This window comes from Ursus americanus, chromosome 27, assembly GCF_024610735.1.
Source record: "Ursus americanus isolate L20-20 chromosome 27, mUrsAme1.1.p, whole genome shotgun sequence".
NCBI lineage: Eukaryota > Metazoa > Chordata > Mammalia > Carnivora > Ursidae > Ursus > Ursus americanus.
In genome coordinates this window covers 4,312,254-4,331,250 of record NC_142153.1, presented here as the reverse complement: position 1 = coordinate 4,331,250, position 18,997 = coordinate 4,312,254, and the positions used below count along the sequence as shown (strand labels likewise).

The window sequence follows — 18,997 nt, the reverse complement described above, 5'->3', positions numbered from 1 at the left end:
TCACCCGGTCTATCCGGGGTCTCCCCTGGCTCCCCCCCCCCATGCTGGCATGTACCATCCACAGCTCTATCGGAGCACTTACAGCACATTCGACTCTGTCTCTCCCTGCCCCATATCCTTGTGATCTCCTAGAAGGCAACTACCACACCTTATTTATTTTCACACTCTCAGCACCTGTCATTTACAAGATGCCCAGAAAGGTCTGATGAGTAATTCTGTCTTATAATCAGGTCAGAAATTTTCTTCTCTGGGACACTTCCATGCAGCCATTGCCTCTAGTCTGAGCATTATTATGTATAAGGACCAGGGGTGCATTCTGGGTTTCTCTGAAGCACCACTAACTTTGTTTATATGTGTATATCTGAATGACCTACGTCCGGAATCTGGAAAATACGTGTTTAAAAACCAAATGAAAGGTAACCAAGTAATAGTAGCATATAAAGTTCTTAATGTTTGCCTGGCACTCCTCAAATGGTGCATTACTTCATTTAATCCTCAAAGCAGCCTGACAGACAGGTACCGTTCCTACCCTCAAATCTCCGATGAGCAACACCTGCATCAGAGAGCGTTCATAATGTGCTTCAGGTCACTTAGGTAGGCAGGAGAAGCACTGGTCTTGAACCCAGGCAATCTGACCCCAGAGTCCAGGCTCTCACCCGCTCAACCAGAATACTACCCCTGTGCTAGCATTTTGCACTGCTTAACGTGCCTCCACTTACTATTTCATTTAATTCCCAAACAATTCAAAATAAATAGAACTGGTATTATTACCATTTCCACATAGATGGGAAAACTGAAGAATAGGTATATGCCCAAGGCTATAGGATTAGTTAGTGATGGTTTCAGGTCTCTTGTCTCTCACTCAAGTATTTTGCTTTTTAACCCCCTGGGCTCATGAAATTTTCCTGAAATTGTCTGAAAATAAACTATGAGCATTTATTTCACAAAGAGGTGTTCATTTCTAACGTGGGCAACATACAGCGGGGGTGGGGGTGGGTGGTGTGGTGCTGGGGGATAGAGAGAATCCCGAAGCAGATTCCCAGTTGAGCCTGGAGCCTGATGTAGGGCTTGATCCCAGGACCCCGAAATCATGACCTGAGGCCGAGATCATGACCTGAGCCAAAATCAAGAGTTGGACGCTCAACTGACTGTGCCACCCAGGTGCTCCTGACCAGGCAACATAGAGCAGATGTCTCTTTCAGTGATGACTTAAGTAGAGTCACCTGGATGTAGAATCGATGCATCAATGACCTCTGCCACCACCCCTAAGCTCAGGATGCCTGTTGCCAGAGATGGAAAAGCCCCAGAGCACGGCAGCCTTCAACATTTCCCTGGACCACACCTCAGGTCTGCTGAGAGCTGCCTGGGGGCTGCCCTTCCAGAGCTCTGCCAAGAAGCTCTCATTCCTTCTTTTGTCATCTGTCCTATATTCTCTGCTTCTTGGGCTGCCCGGAATACCCTGCAGGGAGGAGACAACGCTAAGAAAACTTTCATGAAGGAACTCACCTCCGCTGTTAAGGTGACCTCAAAGTCCCACACTACAAAGTGACTAGATCAGGGGTGAATAAAAGAAAACACAGAGTTTTAGAAGAACTTCTTTCCAAGTAGCAACCCTGCCAAATGCAAAGTGCACACATTATCCATAGGAGGTCTTAAACTTGGACACGAGCTCTGTATTTTCCCACTACTTCCTTCATTATGCTTTCCTTAACCCCGTCAATATTTAAAGGAAGTATTTTCGGAGAGGCTCTGGGACCCGCGCTAGACCCTCTATCTAGAGGGAGATACACTGTGATGCCAAGCTCTCACCCTTCAGGTCTCAGGCCCCTTGGGATGAGGAAAAATAGAGCTCTCAAAATATTATTCATACTGTTTCCTTAATAATTCAAGAATTAAAATTACATCACTTGTTCTTTCTTCATTGCCATAATGGCTAATGCTTATTAGGGCTTCCTGTGTGTCACATTCAGCTCTAAGTACCTCACATATTATTAACTCATGAATCTTTCGAGTGATTCTGTGAGGCAGGTAAAATCACTGTCGGCATTATACAGATGAGGGACAGACGTTCAGAAGTCATGTGACTTGCCTAAGGCCATACAGCTGGTTGGTGGGGGCTGGGATTTGGCCCCAGAAAAGTGCTCTTAACCACTACACTCTGCTGCCTTCTTTCCCAGCATACAGAAAGAGTGTCCAAATTTTGTAATCAGACCATGTGATGACAAAGAAAACTCTGGCAACGAAAGCACAGATTAAAAGTACTTCTGTAGTGGCGCCTGGTGGCTCAGTCGTTAAACATCTGCCTTTGGCTCAGGGCATGATCCCAGAGTTCTGGGATCAAGCCCCGCGTCAGGCTCCTCCACGGGAAGCCTGCTTCTTCCTCTCCCACTCCCCCTGCTTGTGTTCCCTCTCTCGCTGGCTGTCTCTCTCTCTGTCGAATAAATAAATTAAAAAAAAAAATCTAAAAAAAAAAAAAGAAAATCATAGTTGGGAATATATTTAAAAAATAAAAATAAATAAAAGTACTTCTGTAAATACCGGAATCCTCCTTTCCATAAAAAATCTGAAGTCGAACCCCCAAAGCAAGTCACTCTCTTTTGCCCCTCACCCACCCAGTCCCCCCTTTCCTTGCCTGCAAGGTCCTTTTAGGTCGCTCCAAGAACACAGTGTAAACTACAAGACCGGAGCCCTGGGCATCGGTAATGGCAAGCATGGGGCTCCAGGGCACATGCAGGCCATGACACTCAGTGACTGGCAGCATTAGGGGAAGACTCAAGTGCATCATTTGAAAAACTCAAGTAAGCAAGGCCTTTGGGGTTAATGGACTATTCCCAACATTAATGGAAATACATACTAACATTTCTGCAGCTAGTTTGCTGCACTGGGTAATTTATGAGAAAAGTCAGGTTCTTCCAAAAAACCACATAATAATGCATAGTATGTGCTGCAGAAAAGCTAGCTCTTTTCAAGACTGAATAAATGTACATAGCTTTACCTTCTTTATGTTTCCTCTTCAGTTACTTTGGAAATCTGAATGAATACTGGGCAGTCAGATAGGAGAACTATGGAGAATAATTCAAAGTGCTCTGATGCTTAATGTAGATGAAGCCTTCATGCTAAAATGCAGGTGAAGTCCCAGGGCTCCGTGCGAAAGCTATGCCGGTCCCTCTCCAGGGTAGGACAGTGACTGCCAGGGTAGGCACCTGCCATTGTCCTTCCCTGCCACACACAAACATGACATATTCTTGCTGCTGGCCGCAGCCTAGCCCACTCCACGAAGTGTTTGAATCATATATGTGAGCAAGGCAGGATGTGCTTAGTAAAGACAGAAGCTTGAAAGTCTCTCTGTGGGGGGCAGGGGTAGAAATCTGATGGCCCCACAATGAAGAAATCACCACTCCTCAGCAAAATAGTTGAAGGACAGATTATCACTTATGAGTGCCAGTTCCCAGGTTCATTAAGATTTTAGCCTGACCGAAACCTTGGGCAGGCTCCGGGAGGCTTTGTCTGTGCCATCCCTCCCATTGTGTGCAGTCAGCCTCGGGGACTGCGCGGCAGGGGGTGTGGGCTGGCACGTGCCCGGGGAGTGGGACGCAGGACTCCATACGGATGCTCGGCTCCAGAGAACCACAGTCCCGGAGAGCAGCTGCCTCCACAGAACCGGATAGGACTTGCTCTTGGAGGCATGTGTCAACAATGGAAGCAATCAAAATAGCTGCAGTGTGAACTGTACCGAAATCCCACAGATGTGAAAGGGATTTGCTTTTTAAGTAGCTTAAAATATAAAATATTGGGACTAAAAGCATTGAGAGGCAGGTTCAATTATAAACCATGACAGCAAAAGACATCCACAACAGATCAGGATGGAAACATTTCCCCAGCAGGCTAATTATATCCACATTTGAATAAGGAAGCATGCATTACATTTCAGAGGCGTAATGATCAGCTATTGGTGCATAACGCAAATATGTGAATTCTCCAACAACAGAAGCAATTAGAAAATTCCTAAATCAGAAATTTGTTTATACGCTTATTGCTAGCTTCCCCTCCCCTTCCTACTTCCAGTCCCCGCTGAATTCTAAGCTCCTGAACACTGCCGCATATTAACAGGAGACAGGGTATGCTAATGGAGAGAGTGAAGAAATGAGTCTGTAGGTTTCTGAACAGACTTCAAACTTCAGTTTTATTCATTTGTTGGCCCTCTGCTTGAAGAAGTATAAAAAAACATGTGAGTATAGTTAATTAGATATCTACACACTTTGGATACTCATAACCAGGAATCAGAAAAAGTAAAATGACTTTGCAGGACATTAAATTTAGCCAGGAGGGCTCCCAACACGAATCTCCAACTTTACAAACATTCCAGACCGTAACGTGTGTCTTACAGACTGCTCTAATGTGGTGACCAGATGCGAGAAGGAAACGAGTAAACACAAGGACTGTATTTCAGGGTCATGGTAGTCCGACAGGATGAGAGGAGGGTGATAGAGAAGAAAACAATCCTTCCTAAGGAAACAAAACCAAACAGACTTAATTACAGTATTCAGAAGATTTTAAATCTAGAAAATAGAAGATATTATTTTAGCATGTCTAGGACTCATTCCCATCTTGCTGTGCCTTCCCTCCCGACCCTGTGCTCAACCTCGACTGGCAATGTTCTGCTCAACTTTTCTAAACAACTTTATTCCCTGTCTGGGCAGTTGTCCTTTTGTCCTTCCAAATTCCTGTTGCCTTCTGGGGTGACCTCCCGGGTTCTGGGATTTTTAAGGACAGATCCTAAGTAAATACTTGTCAAAATAGCATAGGACAGTTTTAGCAGTAATTAAGATCTATTTTATTGAAGTGCTGCGTATTCCTCATATATGATGCTATTGTGGCAATATTTTGTGGCAGGATTAGGATTATAATGAAGAGAAAGGCAGAGAGAGCAGGAATGGTGAATTTACTTTTAAGCTTTCAGTTCTGGTGAGCCATAGTAACAGAAACACTATGTGCCAGGCACTGTTCTAAGTATGTTACATATATCAGATGATACACTTAAAAAAAAGAACAACGACAGTGTAGATATTATTAACCCCACTTGAAAGAGGAGAACGACATAACTCAAACCTAGGTTTTCTGGTCTTGGAGTCTTGCGCTAAGCTTACACTATATAGTTAACCCTCAACACAGGTTTGAACTGCATGGGTGCACTTGTATGTGGATTTTTTTTTTTGATACAGTACTGTAAATGTATTTTCTCTTTCTTATGATTTTCTTAATAATGTTTTCTTTTCTCTACTTTATTATAAGAATATTATCATACATATAACATACAAAATATGTGTTAATTAACTGTTTATGTTATTAGTAAATCTTGTGGTCAACAGTAGGCAGTTTGTAGTTAAGTTTCTGGGAAGTCCAAATTTATTTGTGGATTTTCAACTGTGCAAAGGGTTGGCACCCCAACTCCCACATTGTTCAAGGGTCAGCTGCACTATCTTTCTATGCAAAGAGCTAAGAAAACTCTGCGCCTCTTGGACTTTTACATTTTTTAAAAATCAGCTTGAGATATAATTTATATACGATAAAATTCACCAATTTTAAGTGCAAATGATCGATTTTGACAAATGTATGAAGTTAGGTAACCACTACCACAAAATATATAGATTCCATTTCTATTACTCCCTTGTGGCCTTGGGGCATTGTATTGAAGATTTGAGTGCTACATATCTGCTTCTTGAAATTCTACCTGGGAGGGAGCAAAATAGTGTCTGGACAAAAATGTGCTTTTTCCTTATTCTCATAGGTGGGGGTGGGGCAAAACTTATGCTGAATGAAGGTTCCTTGACAGTTTTACTTCAGCACTGACTGTGAGATTTCGTGAACTCATTCATGTATTGGAGAAACAAATCTCTGTGTTATTACTGTTCACTGATTTAAATGTCCGACTTATAAAAAAAGCAATGACATGGGCGTTCCCACTTGTATTAGTGGTCAGATATGCTGTGACTTGAAATTAAGTAGATCTGGCTCTGAATATTGCCACTAATGGTAGAAGCCTGAAAAGAACTTAACATCTTAGTTCCTAGGTTCTTACTCTATAAAGTGGGAATAAAAGTTACTTCCCTTAAAGTGCTCAATGTAATACCTGGCACATATTAGACCCTCAAAAAATTACAGCTCCAGCAGAATATAATATGTATATTGTAACATACTGCACAACAGGTAAAACGAATGAGCCAGTCTACATTTATAAACAAAGAAAAATCTAGATAATGTAATGTTGGGAAAAAACTCAAGTCGCAGAAAAATGCCTATAACGGGATACCATGTAAATGTTAAACACAATATTGCATGTTTTATAGAAGCATATATATTTGTCTTACATATTTTTAATATATTTTATAAACATGCAGGCACATATACATATATAATGAGTATAGAAATATGGATGAAAAGGATAACTTCAAAGGAGTGGTTCACCCGTGGGAAAGAAGTACACAGAGTCAGTAAGGGAGGAAAAGAGGCCTTAATTCCGTCAGGCTTTAGTTCTTAGTAAGAAAAACAGATATGAGGTAAATATGGCTTCTAACATTCACTGTATCCTAGAAAGTAGAGATAACATTTGTCACATCATTAGTGTTACTTACAGTTTCCTTTGTACTCTGTTCAAAATATTTCCTAATCAAAACAAAATTGTTTTTTAAACGAGGGAAGGGAAGAACACCCTGCATGATGTGGGTAGTTGAAGGCCTTAAAAGAACAAAAACTGACCTTCCCTGAGCAAGAAGGGATTCTGCCAGTGTTCAGCCTTTGGACTCGTGCTGCCAGTCTTCCCTGAGTCTCCAGCCTGCTAGCCTACCCAGATTTGGGGCCCATCAAGCCACCAGCCATGTGAGCCAGCTCCCTACGATGCTGGCCAGAGAAGGATCTTCAGGAAGAACAACTGCAGACGCCCTAGGAAAGGGGCGAGTGTGGTGTGTCGGGGACAGGAGGGAAATGCGTGGTGGAAAGCAGAGATCAAGGCAGGGTTCTGGGAGGAGCGGGGTTTGAGATGGAACTGGAGCAACGATCCGATTGAGCTGGACCAAAAAGTCCAGCGAAAGTTGCGCCCCCATAGCCTCTGTGAGAAAAGCTTGCTGAGAGAGGAGCAGAAGTGGGGAGACTGCATAACTAGATGTGCTTGAGATCATCGGAAGAGGCTCACAAAGTGGACTTCAGTACTGCATTTGCGGATCTCTCCTGCACTTGGGATTTTCCTCGCTCTCACCTGTGGGAGATCAGAGGCAATACCCACTTGACTGCCTACTGAACTGGCACCCACAGCTAGATGTTTGCCTCATCATGACCCCAGGTGGCAAAGGAAACCTGAGACAAAGATGTGGGGTCTCTGTGCTGGTGCTTCCTGGGGTCTTGTCCTTGGTCTTCTTATCATTCTTCTCAACTCACTCCTGGAGAATGTCGTCCCCTCCCATGCTTTTCATAGTGTGCTGATGACTCCGCTCTATTATCTCTAGCACTGATCCATTAATCCAATTACCAAATGGGTATTTTCACAGGACTGCCCCAAAGACATTCCAAACTCATCATATCCCAAATAAATTCATTATCTCCTCTCTTTTTTAATCCTGGTAATCTCCTGATCCTCCCGTGTTCCTTCTCCCACCTTCCACCCGGCTCCACAAACGAAGGATCCAGTGGTCTTCATTTCCCTTGTCCTCTCCTACCCACTTCCATTCTGTCTAAAGCTAATGAAAAGAAAAGGGTGAAAGTACAAACTTCCGTGGGGAAAAATTAGCTGACCAAAACAGTAATATAATAAAGGCAGCCCCCAATGTTCATAGCAGCATTGTCCACAATAGCTAAATCGTAGAAGGAGCCGAGATGCCCTTCAACAGATGACTGGATTAAGAAGTTGTGGTCCATATATACAATGGAATATGATACTCAGCTATCAGAAAGAACGAGTTCTCAACATTTGCTGCAACATGGACGGGACTGGAGGAGATAATGCTAAGTGAAATAAGTCAAGCAGAGAAAGACAATTATCATATGATTTCTCTCATCTATGGAACATAAGAACTAGGAAGATCAGTAGGGGAGGAAAGGGATAAAGAAAGGGGGGGTAATCAGAAGGGGGAATGAAGCATGAGAGACTATGGACTCTGAGAAACAAACTGAGGGCTTCAGAGGGACAGGGGGTGGGGGAATGTGATAGGCTGGTGATGGGTAGTAAGGAGGGCACGTATTGCATGGTGCACTGGGTGTTATACGCAACTAATGAATCATCGAACTTCACATCGGAAACCGGGGATGTACTGTATGGTGACTAACATAATAAAAAAACATTAAAAAAAAAAGAAAGGCAGCTTATGGAGTGTGTGATAACAGAAGGAAGATGGTAAACCAATACAGAAGCGCTACCAGCCCATTATTTCAAACAGGGCTTGTGATCAATAATTATATTTCAAAAATATAAGATATGATCTATCCTCTCTTTATCATAGAAACACATGAAATTTTGTCTTCTTAAAACAGAAGAAAATGACTTACACTGAGTACATGGCTGTGTACTATTTCATTATATCGCATCATATTAGTTATTTTGTTTATGACTATGATAAATGTTTATATAAGTGAAAAAATAGGGGTGCCTGGGTGGCACAGCGGTTAAGCGTCTGCCTTCGGCTCAGTGCGTGATCCCGGCGTTCTGGGATCGAGCCCCACATCAGGCTCCTCCGCTATGAGCCTGCTTCTTCCTCTCCCACTCCCCTGCTTGTGTTCCCTCTCTCGCTGGCTGTCTCTATCTCTGTCGAATAAATAAACAAAATCTTTAAAAAAAAAAAAAAAGAAAGAAAATATATGAATGACAATAGCAACTAATAAGTTATTATATGTAAAACTCAAGAACTTGTTTTTTTTAACCAAAGCTCCAACTGGATTTTTAGTCTAACTTTATCTTCCTAGCTTTTAGCAACTGTTTCAAATGGAATTGCCTGTTAAAGTACCAGGATTTTTAAACATCAACCAACATTTTCAATTTCTCATTTCCTGTTATTAAAATGAACTACCACCCTTGTAATCAGGGATGACAACATCTTCTGCCCAATGACACATAAACTATAAAGTACTGATTTCATCAGTGCTTATTTTAAAAAGGAAAAAAAAAGGCAACATGAAACATTCATCTTTTGACACTGACGTCACTCTTGCTTCCAATGTCTTCTGAACCAAATGGAAAGGAAGAGGCTTATGACCCAGTCCTAAGAGGGAAAGGAGCCCCTCAGGGAATGGACAATTACTAAAGCCTGAATCACCAAAGAATCCGTATTTTCAAGGGAAGCTAGACAGTTGCATAATTATTTGATGTGAAAGCAACCCTTTAACAGAAGGCCTACTACAAATAATTTTTTTCTTTTTAGAAGTTTGCCATGTTATTTGTGTGTTACATGATACTAATTAAAAGAGAGAAGGTTTCGGGATGCCTGGGTGGCTCAGTAGGTTAAGAATCTGTCTTCAGCTCGGGTCATGATCCCGGGGTCCTGGGATCGAGCCCCACATCAAGCCCTGCACTGGGCCTCGAATTGGGCTCCCTGCTCAGCAGGGAGTCTGCTTCTCCCTCTGCCCCTACCCTCCTGCTCATGCTCTCTCTCACTCTCTCACACCCTCTCTCTAATAAATAAAATCTTTAAAAAAAATTTTAAAAGAAGCCTTCAACATGATTCAAACCAAGATACCCTTTAGGACAAGTGTGCTCAGTGAGAGAACCTTATTTTTGTTTTAAAGCAAAAGAAGGGGGAATGAAACATGAGAGACTATGGACTCTGAGAAACAAACTGAGGGCCTCAGAGGGGAGAGGGGTGGGGGAATGGGATAGGCTGGTGATGGGTAGTGAGGAGGGCACGTATTGCATGGTGCACTGGGTGTTATACGCAACTAATGAATCATCGAACTTTACATCAGAAACCAGGGATGTACTGTATGGTGACTAACATAATATAATAAAAAATATTATTATTAAAAAATAAAAAATAAAGCACTTTTGTTGTACACAGAGCCAATTAATCCAATTCAACCACCGACCCTAAAAAAGCCAACTGAGGCAAGAAACCACTTCTTTTCCTGAAGTCCAAGAAACTGAGAGGACAGTAAACTGTGTGCTGGCTAGACAGGGGGCTTGAATTAATCAAGTTTCTAGGGTCAAATTAAGAAATGGTTTATTAGGTAAGATCTGCTCAGGTTCTAACAAACCCACCTGGCGGCCTCAACTACTTAATGCAAACACAGATCAAAGTAACAGAATTTTCAGGTTAAAGATCATGAAGTTCAACTCCTTCATTTAATAGGTGAGGAAAATGAGGCTCAGCTAACTTGACGTGTTAACAAGAAAGATGATTCGCTCAGTCACTCAACTGTTAATGGAGAGCTGACCTTTTGACTGCGAAGCCAGTGCCCTGCCCACCACGCCCAAGGGCACATCCGCCTCTCCCGGCTCAATCACCGTCAGGTGCCCTAGTGTAGGTGAATAGGAGGCACTGCTCCCTCCACCCACCCAGCGGTGCTCTATCTGTGGTGACAAATTAACCGTGCGGAGACCACACCTGCTCACTGTTTCCAAAATCCATCAGGAGCTTGCAACTCACCGAGGAACGTTTGAGAAAACTGCTTTCTGAAAATAATTTCAAAGGCTCTTCTTGGGCAGCACAAATGAAAGGAAGCCTTCATTCTTTCTGCCCTCCTGGTGGATCAACAGATTAACGCGGCTTCATCTGCCGTAGATGCGGTTCCCCAAGGGCACCCGTGCACTCACCGTGGAACCAGGGAGCTATGGTGTCTGACGTTCTCTGGTAGCCTGCTCGCAGTGGCAGCTGCTCCTCTTTAAACCACCGAATGATGTCCTCCTGGGCAAAGCCGGATGCCGTCCTCGTCACTCCCTGCTTTCTGTGATTTAGAAAACAGTTTTTCAAGTTAGACTTAACTAACTTGAAAACAACGCCTTCAAAAACCAGATATACCCTGAATATCTAAGTCATGTATAAAGGGAGACAGGACAATATATATTTGAAGATCTAAATACGTGGGCTGAGCTAATGGGAAGGGTCTACCTAACTAACTCCTCAAGGGCTAGTCAAAAAAATAGGAAGGAACATAAATCTGTCACTTGTCCTTCCAGTCCTGTACGGCTAGTCATGGGTAGGAGCTACTGCTGTGTTAATACACAGATTTTAGTTCATTTTTAATATGAATAAAAGCTCCATTAGCTTCCAATTAAAATTTGAGAAAATAAGCATTAAAAAGTGAAATATACCCCCAACACTATTTTCCTTGGGAGCATGTTCTTGCAAACAAAAGAAATGCAATAAAATAAATTTCTTTCCTAACATTTTCAGAATTAAACTTTCTCTTCTTTCTGTTTCCAACCTCCCTGACTTGCTTTCTTCTCTCCTGCACTTTGAAGAGGTTTGGTTCTGCTAAAGACAGTCTCCGAAATATAAAGTCAAAGAAAGAAGAGTGTTTGATGATTGGTAAGAAAAAGCTACAAGCGGCAGAACCATTTTGAACTATATTCAGTCGCAGAACTAAAGTTCTGGAATGTTAAGTCAATTTCCATTACAAAAAGTAACACTGCAATGTAATAAACATATTTCTAAGTCTCACACAACAGCCCACTAATTTTGAGCAAAACTCAATGTAAAAACGATGATGGGTTTGAATGAACTGCTGGGATGCCTGTCATGTAAATTGACTTATGGCTCTTTCTGCGTTTTATGGTAACACGTGTCCCCACGAGTTCCATGTGACATGTACGTCAGACGTACATATATGCATGTACATATTCACATGCATACATACAGAGCATTTTCGAGAAGATAGCCTACAATATTTGACTTTTTGGGGAAACAGATCCTGCACACACATGAGATTACATGACAAGTGCTCTTACTAGCTGTCAAATCAGGTTCTTTTTCTTTGGGAAGTCTTTGGAGGTTAAGCAAAAACTCTAAGGACAGCCAATCTCTGTCTTTTCTTGGGCTGGCTCCTAGCTGACCTTGGTCATCACTGTAGTCCCAGCCCAAAAACCACCCAGCCTGGCCGCCTCACAAGAAGCATTTCATGCAAGTGTATTAAGTTGGAAAAACTGAGCTCACTGAGCACAGCTCAAAACAAGAATTGCCCTTATTAAAGGCCACCTTCACTGCTGTCAATCATATACACTGTGCACTAAAAATACTGTGGGCCGGGCATATTACAAGTCACAGCCACACCCTTGGAAGAGCCTGGAGAACAGGGGCAGTTCAAAAACAGCCCTGCTGGGGATCTGGGGCCCATGCACAGACCAGCTCGGGCACCGGAGAGGATCCCGTGCAAGAGCGCACACCTTTGTGACCTGGTCACAAAACTGTGAGGATACCTGTTTCTCATTACTCTTCTTAGGTTTTTGTTCATAAGAAAAAAATCATTCCCCAAACTGTCACTTTGTAGAACTTGATCTTTTAGTTCTGGTCCCTACATCCCAAAACGGAACCTTTCAGTTGAGTAAGTAGAAATAATTATAGTAAAGGAAAAGGTCCACCTTCCTGTTTCCTCTGAGGTCATAATCCCCATTAGGAAAAGCCTTGAAGATCACTACTGACTCCAAGCAAAGAGAGATTTGTTTGCTTTTTATTTCTCCATACTTGTATCAGAGAAGTATTTTTGGTTTTCATTTCAGAAGGCAAGGCTTTAGATAACTCTGTTTTGTTCAATCATTATTTGATTCTTCTGGTATGTTTTAAATAATGTCTTTCTACATATTAGAATATGCAAAAATCATATAATATCCAGGAGAAAATAATTTTATAATCAGTTAACTAACATAAGGGAAAGGGGGTTTCTGCTATGATATCATTGTGTTTTTCTTCAGGGATTTTACAAAACAAACTGTTCTACCTAATTTCCTGTAGCCTAGGAGGCAAAGGCACCAACATGACCAGAAAAGTGTTCATTCAAAAAAGGAACAGTTCCAAATTCTTAACCTATGAACTTGGCTCTGTATCGCAGAATGAGTATTACCATCAAATCTTTAATCCTGAGCAATGAAAACATAACTTTATGATGCCATGAAAGTCAGCAAGCCCTTAGGTTCCTACTTTGATATTGTTTCCTACTAAGAACGATACTGAGCACTGATGAAACCCCCATTGTTTCTGCTTCTACCCTCACTGGCTGGCCTCCTGCCACTAGGTGGGGTGGGGGTGCGCTAGTGGTGCAGGATGGCACTGAACTCAATGCATATCCTCTCTAAGTTACTGGGTATCTTAATTATAAGAAACTGTGGATATTTTACAGATGAGAAGAGAATGAATCCAGACCAGGTATCTCGGGAAGAAAGGCTTAGAGGTGAGGCTGAATTTCATTACACAGGCAGCCAGCTGGTCCTCCACTCCCCATGGCCCATCATGCAATTTGTCTTTAATCAGCCAGTTTCAACCATCTGTGTGGCTTCTTACCCAAGAGGATTCCAAGAGTATCCCGCCGGGCTTAGGAAGTGAGGCTTGGGTGGAAGGGGGGGTCTTTTTGGTTTCTGTGGAACACCTGGGGGACTTCGCGGTTCCTCATCGCTTCCTCCTTTTTCAGCTGCTAGGGATAACCTCTTGTAGTCTTCCCGCGCTTGCTTCGCCAAAGAGCGTCTCTTCTCATCCGCTGCTTTGGATTTTCGCACTAGAACAACAAGGGGGTTTGAGAAAGGCCTTGGTCAGCCCACAGAGATGGTGAGAAAAATCAGCTGGTGAAGAGAGCAGTTTCTCAGGAGATGCTGTCATCTGCTGATAATACTGAACAATCACTATCAACACCCAGGACGCACATAGTTCAGGCCTGCACATTCACAATGACCCAGCATTCACTGCAGAATTCCTGTCTTTCTAAGGGGGGTTTAGGACTTCCTAAGAGGGAGGAGGAGGGGGATGGGAGGAGACAGAAATGGAGAACCACATGTTTGAGAATTTCCTGCATTTGGCAAGACTAAGTGAGGAGTCACAGCCTGAGCACGAATTCCAACTGGCCAGGAGCCTTTGAATAAGAAGAGCTGACATCACATCCCTCACATCCCTCACACACTCAGCTCAGGACATCACTAGCAAAACTCAGGCTGTCAGGAACTCATCAGCACGGCGGCTTGTGGCTGTGGACAGGGTGTGAGATCAGTGAGGCTCGCCACAGGTCACACTCAGAGCCCCCAGAGAGCTGAACCAAATGTGAACCGGCCTGCCGGACCAAAAAAATACAATGATTCTCACCACAATCAGAGAATGTGCTGGGACACATAAAAAGCACCCCAAGGCCACCTTTTAATGTTGCTTTGTAAAATAGAGGGTTTATTGTTTTGTTTTGTTTTTGTTTTTGTTTTAGCAACACAGTAGTAAAGGGCAGGATGCTAAAACTAATTTTCATTGACTGTGTTTGCACTTCAGGTGTTCTTGGGAAAGCCCTGTTATATTTGACTTCAAAGAGATGCCAAAAACGGTCCATTACACTAGAATTTCACTGCATGGAAGTGACTGGACCTTGCAAATATTTTCATTTCGCCCAACTGTCATGTTAATGGCGTTCATTGTCATGGAACTGAAGACCGGACTCTCCACATCCTGCAAACATTGTCACTTCCGTTCTCCTGTTCTTTCCCTCAAGTGGCCTCCAGCGATGACCTGGCTGGTAAACCTCCTCGAGTCAGCTGGAAACTCTGATCATGTCTCAAACCAGCGTTCTCCCCTATTTTCCCCTAGCGTCCCTGAGCACGCTCTGCTCTGCCCTAGCCTGTGCTGACCTCTTCCTGAGGGGGTTTATCGCTGGCAGTGCTAACTCAAAAAGGAGTCAGGGTCAGGTCATAGATATGGGAGGGATGCTGATATAACCAATTGGTTACACCTGGGTTCTTCTATTACAAAGTTAAGGTGAGTTCACTGTTGAAAATTTAGAAAAGTATAGAATAACGAGAAGAATTCAAGATAAATCTCAAATCCTATCCGTCTGAAAAAAAAAATTAATGTTAACATGTTAATAACCTTCCAGTTCTTTTACTTCATATACTAAGGCATTTTTAAATAGGGATATTTTCATACAATTTTATATTTTTTCTTCTTCAAGTGGAAAAAAAGATATAAACATATCCCAAGGTCATTAAACCCTCTTCCACAACATGTTTTTTCAGAGCTATATACCATTCCGTCAAATAGCTGCATCACAACCGTGATGGTACAAAGATGAATGGAGAACCTTTCTACTATTCCAGAAGTAACTCGTAAACCTTTGTGTAACAACTTAGTAATAATTCTCTCAACAGCCATTTTAAATGCTTCTTAGATTGACCATTCGTTAAGAGAAGGGATTGGCCTGGAGAGTCTAAGGTGTTATGGAGGTCTCTGGGTACTCACGAGACGCCTGCCAGTCTGAATCTTCTTTCCAGCTTTTATAAATCTGCATGGTTTTCTCCTCATCTATTTGTTTTAGTTCTTCATCTTGTGTTTTCTTTACAGGTTCTTTCTTCTGTTTTAAAAAAGGAAAAAAAAAAAAAGAAACAAACACTAGTGAGTAATTCTGGCAGTCTTCTGAGAGGAAGAAGAGGGTGCAGAAGGAGGTGGGGTGGGAGGAGTCGGGGCATGGAGGGGCCAGTTTCTATGTAACACTCTCTGGCCCCCTGGCAATTTGTTGTTCTGGGAAAAACTTGGAGTCAGCGATGCCTGAAGCTGACTCTACACGACCCAGCTGTGCAACCACATGGCCCGTTACCAAACCTCTCTTAACCGTTCCCAACCCACATGGCCTAAGTAGAATTAGAAAACTGAAACTAGTTCATAGGGTTATAGTGAGGGTTAAATAATATTTAAAGTGTCTCCCATAGTCTGTAACACATAGTAAGACTCAATAAAGGGGCGCCTGGGTAGCGCAGTCGTTAAGCGTCTGCCTTCGGCTCAGGGCGTGATCCCGGCGTTCTGGGATCGAGCCCCACATCAGGCTCCTCCGCTATGAGCCTGCTTCTTCCTCTCCCACTCCCCCTGCTTGTGTTCCCTCTCTCGCTGGCTGTCTCTATCTCTGTCAAATAAATAAATAAAATCTTTAAAAAAAAAAAGACTCAATAAATATCCACTTTCCTCAAACATAGCACTTATCTGTTTTAAATTGAGTTCCCTCGAGTAGAGTATAAACACCGCCTCACGGCACCAGCGTACACACGGCAGTATCTTACATTTCTAGAGCAATCTCAGCTGTATCTCCATGTGCCCTCAAACCAGTGTGTCTAAAAATGGTACTAGGACTACCTGGGTGGCTCAGTTGGTTAAGGGTCTTCCTTCAGCTCAGGTCATGATCTCAGGGTCCTGGGATCAAGCTCCACATTGGGCTCCACACTCAGCAGGGAGTCTGCTTCTCTGTCTCCCTCTGCCCTTCTCCCCACTCATGCTTCTGCTCTCTCTCTCTAATAAATAAAATCTTTAAAAAGTTACTTAAAAATGTGGTACTTACACATGATTTTAGGTAACCCAAAAAGGAATTTTTAAAAAAATTTTTATAAAGTATCCTCTTCGAGAAAATATAAAATAAAAAACATAAGCCTTCCTTAAAAAGGGAATTTGCTTTTTTTTTAAATTGTAAAATATACATAACATAAAAATTACCATTTTAACATTTTTTAAAATGGTGGAAGAATACACACACATAAAAACCGTGTTAGCCATTTTGCAGTGAATAGCTCTGTGGCATTATGTACACTGAAGGGAACTAGTTTTTAACTAAAGAAAAACTAACACACCAAATTACTTAGACCTAAAAATACTTTATTTGGGTATGGCCTTCTGAGTGCTTATTAGAAAACTGAATTTAGCACTTGATGAACTAAATAAAAGCTTTAGTCACCTAAATAATGAAGCAAGCTGAGAGGGTCAGAAAAGACTGACCATGCTTTGCTTCGCATCTCAGAATTGACAGGTCTTTTTTTTCTTCTGAGTTTTCCTATAGAAAGATAAAGACATCCTATCTGTTAAATTATTTCACCCCAGCTAAAATATAAACCTTGATGTTGTGAAACTTGTTTTTGATCACCGTGGGAAGTCATAAGTCACAGTTAATGTAGGAGGTGATCATTCACACATTGTCTTTCATTTCAGATGTAAATAAACTTTTGTGTATTTATTATTTTCATTTTTCCCCTTACTTTCTTTTCCTGCCTAGAGCTAAGCTCCCTTGGTTTCCTAATATTATAAAACCCAAAAAACAGCTTTTGGTGTTTTAAATGACTATTAAAATTTGCTATCACCTTACTGAAGCCATTTATAAACCTGAAATACATAAAAAGTACTGCTAGCAATTTCTAAGCTTAAACAGAAAAAAACTTAAAAGTGGAGCTTTGTTCATCATCCACATGCATATTTTAAAATGATTTAAAATGATTAGAAAAGAGCTATAACATTAAACCATGATAGCATGGATATTGCTGCTTAGGAAAAGGAAAAAGTTTACAAAGTGAGTCTACTTAAGGAGAAATATTCAGTAACTAATAATTCAGGGGGTACGTGGTTGATGACAATCAAATGCTGGGGAGTGCTATAGCTAGTAAATCATACTCCTTTTTAACCAGCAGTGTCATTATGTATGGGGCACAGAGGGAAAGGAGACAAATTAATGGGTTTCACAGAGTAACGGATGAGATGAGCCCTGACCACTCTATTTATTCAAAGCGGCTAGAAAACTTAAGGACTTGGCCTGAGTTTCTCTAAGAATTCCTGCAGAAAATTTACTTTTAGCAAAATCTTTACAGGTTGGTCTTTACTTCCTCTACTTAGGAAACCAAACCATCACTTCATTTTTAGGAGTGTTTGCAAGAAGCATGTAGGTCCAGGATGGGGATGGTGAGCCAAGCATGGGAGAGTCAGGTAGAGGCTGAGGGGTGAAGGGGCAGCAGGGCTGAGGCTGGACACTGGTCCAAACACCCACAGGCTGAGGTTTAGACATGGGGATGGGCAGTTTGATGTCAAAACATCTTATTTACCCCAAAGATACAGACATAGTTATTTACCTAAAGATAAGATATAGTGAAGAGAAGGGACATATGCACCCCAGTGTTCATAGCAACATTGTCCACAATAGTCAAACTGTGGAAGGAGCCGAGATGCCCTTCAACAGATGAATGGATAAAGAAGATGTGGTCCATATATACAATGGAATATTACTCAGCCATCAGAAAGAATGATTACCCAACATTTGCACTGACATGGATGGAACTGGAGGAGATTATGCTAAGTGAAATAAGTCAAGCAGAGAAAGACAATTATCATATGGTTTCACTCATTTGTGGAACATAAGGAATAGCAGGGAGATCATTAGGAGAAGGAAGGGAAAAATGAAGGGGGGGTAAACAGAGGGGGAAATGAACCACGAGAGACTATGGACTCTGGGAAACAAACTGAGGGTTTGGGAGGGGGGATGGCTAGCCCCTTGATGGGTAGTAAGGAGCGCACGTATTGCATGGAGCACTGGGTGTTATACGCAAACAATGAATCATGGAACACTACATCAAAAACTAATGATGTATTATATGGTGACTAACATATCATAAAAAAAAAACAACCCAAAAAACAAAACAAAACAAAAAACCCCAAAAAAACCATCTCCCACAGGAAGCCTCTCATCCCAGCCTGTTAATGGAAATACTTCTCACCGGTTTCCTCATTAGACCCTCTCCATTGCCTCCAAAGTCAGAAAGCTGTTTTATTATCTCTGTTCTACAGAGAAGCTGGGTAAGTGATCTATCTGCTTATTCATTCTCTTGAGTTCCCATACAATTTCTTAAGTCAGAGAAGGAATGCATTGGCCCATGGCTCTGGGCGTTCTCATGAGATGTGTGAAGACTATGAAAATCTTGCTGTCTCACATCTAGAAACGCTTGAGAACCAACTAGTCTACCCCCCCCCCCTTATTTTGGAGACGAGAAAGCTCAGGCTCTCTCTTTTCCATCTAGACTCACTGGCTAGATGATCTCATC

At 42.1% G+C, this 18,997-nt stretch overlaps 1 protein-coding gene across 7 annotated transcripts in view; it reads right to left on the bottom strand.

The window, feature by feature from the left end:
- SH2D4A (SH2 domain containing 4A) overlaps positions 1-18,997 on the bottom strand; it is a 59,738-nt gene that overhangs the window by 6,435 nt on the left and 34,306 nt on the right. For 6 of the 7 annotated variants that reach the window (XM_045779116.2, XM_087856339.1, XM_045779117.2 and 3 more), the window contains 3 exons: positions 15,396-15,507; positions 13,473-13,683; positions 10,793-10,923 (listed from right to left, as the gene is read on the bottom strand). In XM_045779116.2, coding sequence (XP_045635072.1) covers positions 10,793-10,923; positions 13,473-13,683; positions 15,396-15,507 — 454 coding nt within the window. Of the gene's footprint in view, positions 1-2,462; positions 4,507-10,792; positions 10,924-13,472; positions 13,684-15,395; positions 15,508-18,997 lie in introns of those variants that run through there. The other variant, XM_087856340.1, reaches the window with a different exon arrangement.